This window comes from Protomyctophum bolini, assembly GCF_963924005.1.
Source record: "Protomyctophum bolini genome assembly, chromosome: 15".
Classification (NCBI taxonomy): Eukaryota; Metazoa; Chordata; class Actinopteri; order Myctophiformes; family Myctophidae; genus Protomyctophum; species Protomyctophum bolini.
In genome coordinates this window covers 1-10,801 of record NC_137876.1, presented here as the reverse complement: position 1 = coordinate 10,801, position 10,801 = coordinate 1, and the positions used below count along the sequence as shown (strand labels likewise).

The following is a 10,801-nucleotide window of genomic DNA, read 5'->3' as shown; positions in this document are numbered from 1 at the left end:
CGCGGAGCCGTCTTTTGTCCAGTGTCCATTCTGGGTCCGGAAACGGTACTTTTTTTTGCATTGACCCCAGTAGAAGGGCTCCAGCTGTGAATTTTACACCTCTCCCGCTTAGCGGAGACTGGGGTGTGGTAGAGGACATCTCCCCGAACGCGTGGGGTTTTAATGTGCAAATGAAACTTTTTTTCATACTCTAGAGGATACTCTTATTTTGAAGAGATCGTCCACCGGAAGTCTTAAATCTGTTCATTAGATCTGTTCACTAGACGCTGCCGGAAAAACTTTAGCAAAGACATTGATTTTGCTGTTAATAATAAATGATACCGTAGCAGGAAATATGTTACATATATTGAACCGAGTCGTCTTGTCTGAACGAGCGGGTCCATTTGGTTCCATTGCCAAAGTTAAATTACGTTACGTGTCTCTACAGCCAGCAGCGAAACTAAAGGGACTTTTCATGTTATTTTTTACCACCAACGCTGTTCTGAGAATGGAACGACTGGAAGTGTTAACAGTCTTAAGGTCAGTTTACACCTCATTCACACACACACACACACACACACACACACACACACACACACACACACACATACACATTTTAATCATTTATTTATGTCCACATAAGAGATACAAATACAAGGACACAAATATTTACAAGGTGCCGCACAGAATGCAGTCAGCAAATCCCGAACAAATAAATACCCACACACCCTTCAGGGGTACAGGTAACAGCGTCTTCGCCATATTTGGCGGCTACCGATAGTGGAAGATATTGCACAGAATTTCGCAAGCCGTTTGGCTGCTTTTTTCGGCATCCCAAGTTGTTGGAAGCCTCTTACGACCAAACTGTGTACATGTCCTAGGCTGCCGAAGATAAACACATATAGATTGCACCTATAGCCTAGTTCAATGATGGACTGGAGGAGCGGCTGGTACTTAATGACCTTAGTCATAAAGGCTTCCTCTAAGCTAGAGTCAAAGGTGCAGGCCATTTCAAGAATGAAAACTGATTTGTTCTCTTCATTAACCACAACAACATCTGGTGTGTTAGCAGAGAGATGTGCAAAAATGTCAGTATTTTCAGTACAGAGTTGAAACATGGAAGGTTTGACACAGGAATGTTTGTACATTCTCACAGACAGTGCAAAATGTTTGGATATGTCCTTAGTTATGAGATCAACTATTCTGTCGTGGCGTGCTATGTAAAGCCCTTTATAGGCAAAACAGCCATTCAGAATGTGTGACATGGTTTCTGTAACAAGCCCTGTGGTGTGATGCAAGCAATGAGGTGCATGGGTGGAGGGAAACCAGAGGGAGAGGTTGAGTTTGGTGGGAAGGATCTGTAGCCTGGCTTTTACTGTAAAGGTGATAATGTCCTCATTGAGAGCAGTGTTCCTTATAAATGAATGGGAAACAGAGTGGTCAGCATGGGAAAGACAAGCCAGTTTCCCCTGGAGTTTGAGTCCAGTCCAGTGTTGTTGTTGCCGATGTTGGAACATATCCAACAGGGTCCGCCGGGCACCCTTAGGTGTCAACAGGTGGGTGTGTCCGCTGTAGGTCACTGTTGCTCTAACAGAGGTGAGAAGGTCAGTTATTATGTCCTCAGAGACCTCCACAGTCTCAGAGTCAGGCCGCGCCCACTCCAGGGACACACCGGCTTGGATGCAGAGGTCGTTCAGATCCGGCCAATCTGACGAGACACCGAAGCCTGGGGAGCGAGTGTCCAGTTTCCCACTGGGTTTCCTTTTGAACCCAAGGAAGTGGGGCTGTGGCTCCCTGGCTAAGGGGACCTTGCGTCTCGTCATATCGAGGAACAGGGAAGATCTGGCTAGCTCCCTAACATCCTTATCATCATTATTCAGCATGTTTAATAGATGAGCTATGCGCATGCTGATATAGATCCATGACACATTCGGTACACCCAGCCCGCCCCCCCACTGAGGATGGTGAATAATGTCACGGGTGCTGTGTGTGTTCAGGGAAATCCACTTACGTACTAAGCTCACTGTTTTGTTGTTCATTTCGCTTAGTACCTTCTGCATGAGGTGAACATTGGAGAAAAAGTGTTGGACTTTAGACAGTGCTATTGGTCTAATGGCCTCTAGCTTCATTGTTAATGGTAGAGAGCATCTGTCAATACAGATACACACACACACACACACACACACACACACACACACACACACACACACACAGAGAGAGATATTCACACAGAGAGAGAGACCATTCCATTCAGGTCAGTTTACAATTTACAATTTAGGCATTTAGCAGACGCTCTTAATCCAGAGCGATTTACATTAAGCAAGAACAAAAAAGCATGGGAATACATCACATAAAAAGCATTTATCATGAAACATGCGTAAGCTAAGAAAGTAACAGTGGAATATATATATAATGAAACTATACATATAAACTATACATATATACTATACTATGCTATACATATGTACTATGACGTGCTATGACTACGTACAGTGCAATTATAGTGCTGTCTTCATAACATGCTATAAGTCTGTATCAAATGCTATCTAAGGGGGTGGGGTAAGTGCTATGGGCCATGATGGAGTCTGAAAAGGTGGGTTTACCTCAAAATACCCCACTTTATCTCTGAATGAGTCACATGTTCAGTCAGTGACTGAATGAACAGTGAATTAATTATCTATCATCTCTGAGTGTGAAATTAATACAGTATGTTCTGTCAACAATGAGTAGTAGCCTATGAATGATTATACAGACTGTGTGTGTGTGTGTGTGTGTGTGTGTGTGTGTTACCCTTTTACAGTCTATATCAGTCTGAGCAAGTAGGCAAGGCAATTTTATTTATATACCACCTTTCATACACGTTCAAACATTCAAAGTACAGTACAGCTCATTTAAAGCCCAGATTATACCAGGCTATCTATCAAGCCTAGTTGATAGACTAGCAGCAATTTGCAACTCTAGATTTTTTTATAATGGGATGAATCTAGAGTTGCAATACCCTCCATTGACTCCCCATTCATCCAATTTGCGTTTGCGATCTGCTTGTCTTAAACGACATTAAACTCACCAACATTGCAGCTGTAGGCCAAGCTTGAATTATCCTCTTTCAATCTGCCGAGCTTGTGTGTCATAAAAATCCACCGTAGACATGTTGTTATTGTTAATATGAGCTACTTTCTGTCAAGACATTCTGTGCAGGTGATTCTTTTTCTAAGTGTTGCAGTTTGGAAGCACTCGTTTTTATTAACGTGCGCTTCCAAACTCCTGCACATAATTTCTTGACGGAAAGTATTATTGTACAAGTACATTGTCTTACTGTCCTGCTGTCTCTCCTCCTGCAGATAAACCAAGATGGGAGCGTAGTCGGCGTACAAATACATGCAGGAGTTGTGGCGCAAGAAGCAGTCGGACGTGATGCGTTTCCTGCTGCAGTACCGCCAGCTGTCCAACCTCTACAGAGCCCCCCGACCCACCAGGCCCGACAAGGACCGCAGGCCTAGCAGGGTGAGTGTTTACTGGGTCTGTAGGCTGGGCTACAAGGCCTAGCAGGGTGAGTGTTTACTGGGTCTGTAGGGTCTGTAGGCTGGGCTACAGGCGGCTTGTGTTATTACTAGAAAGCCTACTTTCCACTCTGAGCTCCCCACCACTTGTATAAAATGCATTTATTTTGGCCAGAAAGGGATTTTTTTATATATCTGCAGGGGCGCAGTGGAGTAACAAAGTTTTTTTTTTCCGGTAGGAAAAAGATTCCTTTCTGGCCAAAACATGCATTTTCTACGTGTTATGAGGGGCTGATCCAAACGATATCCTCTCCCTGAAGACGGGGAGGAACTGTGATCATCTCCCTGCAATCAGTACATTGGCCCCCTTCAGTCTGCATACCAGGTTTGATGATGTCATCTATTCTACATGCTAAACAAGGCATTCACACACTTTGACACCCTGGGCAATACAGTTAGAATCATGCTGTTTTTAAACTTCTCCAGTGTCTTCAAAACTTTCCGGTCACAACTGCTTGCAGAAGCTTGTGTTGAAGGGGGGGGGGGGGCATGGTTTGGTGGCATGGTTTGGTGGCATGGATCAAAGAATCTCTGGGGCAGACTGCAGTATGTGAGACTGCAGGGTTGTCTGTTCGGAGGTGCTGGTGTACATCACAGGCACTCCCCAGGGCTCAGTGCTGTCACCTTTCCTGCTCACCCTATAAACATCTGACATCCGCTTCAACTACAAGACATGCAGTGGTCAGCTGATCCCTCCATCTCAGGGCACAGCACTGTGTGTATGTTTCAATGTGCTGGATGCCATTTACATTTTTACAAATGTGCTACATTTCATGATCTAGATTAACGTATGAGTACACTAAGCACCAGTACTTGTTTTAGATGTTAGGTATATGTATTTATGACATTTGAGAAAGATTTTGTGTTGCCGAAAACAATATAACACATTTTACAAGCAAAAACAGCAGCACTGTGTTCTATTCCAACAGGCTACGTCATTAGCGTATGTTTACGTCATTATCATATCTTTTTTTGTTTCAACAGGCTACGTCATCTATCGTATCCGTGTGCGCCGTGATGGTCGTGAACGCCCCGTACCGAAGGGAGCCACCTACGGCAAGCCCGTTCACCACGGAGTCAACCAGATCATGTTCGCCCTGCAGCCTGCAGTCCACCGCTGAGGTGAGTCTGACCCTAACCTGGGATAGTGTACAGTAGTAGTGTGGACTAGGGCTGACCCAAAAAAATAGATTAATCGACGTTCAATCGATATGCACAAAAATCGATTTTTAAATTTTGAATCGAATAGTCATAAAAAAGCGACGTTTTTGGTCCGCGAGACGGCCCCATTTGGTCCGCGAGCCATGCTTGCGCCTCGCAGCACCTCGCAACGCCTCCTCTTTCCCCGTGTTAACAACAAGGAAGTCAACTGAACAAGTGCAGCTGCAGTCCCAGGAGCCAGGAAAAATAAATCGAAAGTGTGGTTGCATTTTAAATAATTTGATTAAAGGTTGTAGGCTACACGAGAGTGAAAATGACCGCTGGGAAAATCCCTAATGGAGAGTGTAGGCAAGCGCACCACAGCTCAGTGGACATTAAATATAGGCTACCATGTTTGATAAGTCATATAAAAACATTACTTACACCCAAATGAAAATATAAACTCACAGATTATAGATCACTTGGAATTATAACAATCTGTTGAGTATTGCCTGAATAATGCCACTATAAAATCCCAACTTTTATCGATGCGCCATTGCGCTGAGAACCTTGTGGAGCCTGGCGGTGTACATTATACTTGTGCGCGCACCGGAAATTCAAAGATCTGCAATCTCATGCGCTGCGTTGTGCATATTGGCTGAGAGTATAATGGCACGAATGAAACTAGGCCTATATTTTTATTTTGGCGATGCGGAGAATTGATTTTGCCGTTGCCAGCGATATCTTTTTTTTTTCTTGTCTGAAGACTGACCTGTTCCATCACTGTGAACTCCCATGCAGCAGAGCAGCTCCTACAGACCCAGACCAAAACACCTTTTCTCTTTGGCATTTAATTGCACCTGATCGTATTATTGTAATTATGTAGCCTATACTATTTGCCTGTGTTTTTTCTTTTAATTATGTGTGCGCCGATGGTGATGCTCCACTTGTTTCAGCCTGTGGGCCTACAGCACTTTGGTCAGCTTTTATTGTTTTAAATGTGCTATATAAATAAAGTTCGATTTAGGCCTATATTGGAGCAGGTGCTGGCAAATAACTAATTACTGTAATGCCATGCAGTGAAGTTGCGCAAATGTCAACTCAATTAGCAAGCGGAGCTGCTCTCATGCACTCTGCACTGCAGTCTGCAGCACAATGACTGCAGATCTCTTCTTAAAGTTTACTTATTATGGTTTACTTTCAACCATAAACCATAATATGATTGACAAACCTTGGATTATAATTCTTCATCGACCAACAGCTCATGCAGCATGACTATGAGGTAATTTAACTATGTGGGATTTCTCCATCGGCATCGCATGTCGATAAAAAATGGGATTTCACCAGTGGCATTATTCAGGCAATACTCAACAGATTGTTATAATTCCAAGTGATCTATAATCTGTGAAGTTTATATATTTTTCCCATACACACACTCACAGTCACGTTAACTTTATGATCAATCAAATCAACCGTGGTTGATTTTATTTCTGACAAGTGTCTTGAAGAGTTCATTCATGTTACCGTTCGTTTACAATTGACAGAGGAGTTTGGATTATATATATTTTTATTTGATGGAGAGGTAATGCCTGGTTCAGGCGCTGTTTAATTGTTAAATAAAAGACCAATCCAATATGCGCTCCTCTATCTTCTGCAGCTATATCGCCGTTTTATTTTAAGCCAAATTCATTGTGCGTCAGCGTCACTGCTCGTCTCGCGCCCCCACCCAGTTTATAAGATGCCCCACAACTTTTGTAAAAAGCCTCTTTATATTGAATCTTTCACTGATAGACATCTCAGGGGCAGGTACTGTAGACACAGTAATGATCATCATCTCAGATCCCAGTCCTTAAGTAACATGACATATTAAAGCTAATACAAAAGATTCTATTTTTGAGGGGCGCTGGCCCCTCCTATGTTTAATTTAATTAAGTTTGTCTTGTCTAGACAAACATTCAAAACGCCATTGACAATGGACAGAGTTTAATGTTTGTCTTGTCCATTGACAATGGACAGAGTTTAATGTTTGTTTTGTCACTAACACAAACATTTAATGCCATTAACACCCGAGCGGCAAGGACGGAGTTCTCCGTCCTATCAATTAGTAACACTCGTCGCCCAGGACTGAGATCAATAAAAGGACGGTGATGTATTGATATCAAAACCCATCGCATCGCTCCACAGGCTGGCGTGAATCTAAATCTAAATAATTCCGTCCAATTCTAAGCAAAGATTATGTGTTAGACGGCCCACCGCTAGTCGCGTTAGAATTAATCATACCTCCTGTTGTTGTCGATCTATAGTATGTCAGTGGTGCTCAACTTTCTTCATGTCAAGGACCTCCAGAATTATCTGTATTTGGCCGCGGGACCCCTATCTGTTCCAGAGACCCCCCAGAAGCAAAGATTGAAGTTAAAAACGTCCACAGGGAAAGAATATATATTCAAAGATTCACGCCACATTTTCACAATTTTTCTACAAGCTCGTAGCGCGGCACTTAGTGCCGCACTATGAGCTTGTAAATCTGCTATTTTTCAATAGCTAAAGCATAACATAATCCCAAAAGGGGTTCCCGTCCTTGAATGGGTTAATGTAATAAATACCCCCGGGCGTTTAACTTAACAATGAACAGTGTCTGTTTTGTCTGTCACTGAGCAAATCGACATATATATGTTATGTTATGATATCGTCATGATGTGAGATGATAAGGGTTGGTAAAAAGCCCCTCACTTCACACAGGAGTGATTTTTTTCAAACAATGCGATGCTGCCTCATCAGAGTTTGTGTATATATTGTCAGTTACTTGCATTAGAGGAGCTAACTTTCTGTTTCTATATCTCAGACACGAGGAGCTGCCATGTGGATGAAACAGCAGACGCAGGACATCGACTCTGCTTCGGACACAGAGAGCAAAGACCTGCAGCCGCCGTCTGCGTCTGTGAGCCATCACCAACACCACTGAGGGGAGGAGATTGTGTTTTCAGCCAGGTTGGCATTTAATGCTCCTCCCACCTCCGGTGAACTCTCACATTTCTGACATTGAGGCACAGGAACACTTTGGTCACTTTTTTTATTTTTTATATGAAGTATATTTAATGGTTTTTCACTTGGGTGACTTTGTGAGTGTGTGTTGGTGTTTCTCGCTTATCAAATCCAGAATTGATTGATTGATTGAAATATTTATTAACAGTTTGCATTACACTTGTTTACAACAGGGTCCACCATGTTCAATTCATCAAAACATTTAGAGACGTACAAATAGACACTTCTATATAGTTAAAGAACAGAACAGGAATTAATCATAAAGGAAGCAAAAATGGAAAAGAAACGTATACAGTGAGGGGAAAAATGGGGGAAGCAAATATGAGTTAAAAATGTTCCCTCTGAAAGAATATATATTCAAAGATTTGTGCCACATTTTCACGATTTTTCAAAAATATCAGACCTACAAGCTTGTAGTGTGGCACTCGGTGCTGCGCTATGAGCTTTAGATCTGCTATTTTTCAACAGCTAAAGCATGACAATGCTTAAAACACCAAAATGGGTTCCCGCCCAAAATGGGTTAAATATTGGCTGTGATGCGTGGTCCGGGTTGCACAGCTCACGGGACATACAATTTAATTTCAGCTATGAACATTTGTTATTTTAAATAATAAATGTTTTATGTATTTAAATTAAATACATATTTTATTGTTTGAATTAAAGAATATAACATTATTTGATACAACTATAATACATTTCAACATTTTATTGTTGAACTAAATGATAGAACATTATTTATATAAATAATGAGCATTTTTAAGCACAAGATAAATTGGGCTACAGTACCGTTCAGTGACGAGCACTTTGTTATTTTAGTTTGCTTTAAGCACAAGATAAATTGGGCTACAGTACCGTTCAGTGACGAGCACTTTGTTATTTTAGTTTGCTTTAAGCACAAGATAAATTGGGCTACAGTACCGTTCAGTGACGAGCACTTTGTTATTTTATTTTGGTTTCCATTCAGTCTTGTGTCGAAGCACTTCAATCTATATTTGCTTCATATTTAATATTGTAAGGCAGTGATTCGCCACCAGTGGTCCGGTTCCAGGTGGTCCCCATACAGCTAAATGATATCAGTTGGTAACCAAATGGACCCTTATTAGATCTTCAAGTCTTGAGAGTGTAAAATGAAGGCAATCAGCATCAAATGAAGCACAGCTTGACACTGACAAAAATGAACCGATCTACAAGCTCACAGCGTGCTGCAGAGTAAGGGCCGATTCATACTCCTATTTTTACCGCTGTTTCGGCGCTGTAGTGCCGAAATGATTTCGGCTCGTCAGAAATTTTCAGTAGCACCGAAGAGCCGACTTTAGGACGGTACCCGCCCCACCCCCCCCGAACCTCAAATGACGTCAAATTGTAGGCTCTACAGAGCCGAACCGACTTTTATTCGGCTCTAAAATAGGAGTATGAATCGGCCCTTATCCTATGTCCTAGGAGAGGTGGTGTAGAAAAACATTAGGCAACATTTGGAATAGAATGATCCGATCATACCGTTCTATAGTCTATGCTTTATTGTTGCTACACTGCCTGTCTTTGGGCATTGTTGCACATAGGAGTAAGAGACTCATCATTGCACTGAATTGTTATATTCCTGGAAATTGGGTTCTGTAAATTCATTGGTAAAAATGTGTGGGAATCCTGTGAAGCGATCATAGTGCCCTTAAATTATTTGATCTGTGTTTATTACTGCAGTCGAGTGCTGATGTTTTATCCAGTGTTTTATTGTCCACTAATTGTCTACCACATCAGTAGATTAGTGTAATGTTTTTTTTAACTTGTAGTCAGCTCAATGAATGAACTGGTTGGTGGTGACGTGTGATAAGTCTGTCAGGGACACCTATGGGTGTAGTGGTGAAATATTAAAGTTCCTCTCCACCTGTAAACAAGTCCAAATACACTATTTCCACAGCTATTGTTTGGTGAAAGCGCTCCTTGGCGTTGCTGAAATGGTGAATATTTTCAGCTCCATCCATAGTTTTAAAGAATTAAATGTTTCTTCTGTATTCTCTTTTTTTCATAGCTTGTTGTGCAGAGTCTGGTGTTCATAAGAAAATAATAACAACATGCTTCTTTCTCTGTTGGTGTCAACAAACACAAGAAACAAGCAGCCTAAATTGCAATGGGTTCAATATGAACTAACCTTCAGTAATTAAATATTGTAACTATAACTCATGGGTTAATTATTATCCATTTTAAGTTATTTCAAAGTACATTGTGTGGTCTGTTATATATTTATGTTATAGATATTTTTTTAACCCTATTTTCAAATATAACTTTCCTCAACTCAACCCTACAAAAGGTAATTCATTTAAGGCAGCAGAGGAAACATACTGTGGTTCTAGGCCTGTTACTGATTTTGTCCACTTGAGGGCGACAGAGACCGTAGAATAAAAACGGATTCAGCTCTGTTGAGGCTGAGCTGCGGTGGGATCCATAATAACGCACGTGCATGTATTTAAGTCATCAGGTCGTGCGTGCCACCTCTTGCACACCACCACCACACACAGTCACTGACACGCCCAAACAAGCACGCTGCTAGTGTTTGTTACAAGACGTTTGTTTTAATATTAAACACCTCGGAATGTAACTTTCATTGACATGAACAGTGTTTTTTACCAGCTGGCGGAAAACTAAAACAAAGAAGCACTATATAGTCTTAGTCTTAGTCAAATACATTTTAGGTTTGAACATGCAATACAGACATATATTTAGTTTTAATATGAAAAATGTCTCATTTTATTTTTAGTAACAAAACAATGTACATCATGACCATGATCGTATCATGGTCTGCCCTACTCTCCCTGAAAAGTGCATGACTAACAGTGCATACTGCAGATTCATTCAATTACAATGTTCATGGAAACTAAAGGGATGGAGACTAGAGGAATGGAGTTAATCAATGATAATATTTTATTTGTGGATATAAATTATATATTTCCCCTCAAATATCTTAGTTTTACCAACATTGTTAATGTGAAATAGTTTCTATATGCTTATTTATTTAGATTGTGTAAATTGCTATAGCTATTGGAGCTCTGGTGGTCCCAGACAGACAGGGGACGTAAAGAGGAAAT

The 10,801-nt window shown here is 41.3% G+C and overlaps 1 protein-coding gene across 1 annotated transcript; it reads left to right on the top strand.

Moving 5' to 3' along the window:
• The first annotated feature begins 287 nt into the window (after nt 1-287).
• Nucleotides 288-9,730, top strand: LOC308330186 (uncharacterized protein). Its single transcript, XM_080784929.1, has 4 exons — nt 288-519; nt 3,321-3,483; nt 4,524-4,661; nt 7,522-9,730. The coding sequence occupies exons 2-4, from the start codon at nt 3,358-3,360 to the stop codon at nt 7,639-7,641; spliced, it is 384 nt and encodes a 127-aa protein (XP_080641055.1). The 5' UTR covers nt 288-519; nt 3,321-3,357; the 3' UTR covers nt 7,642-9,730.
• Nucleotides 9,731-10,801: the final 1,071 nt, after the last annotated feature.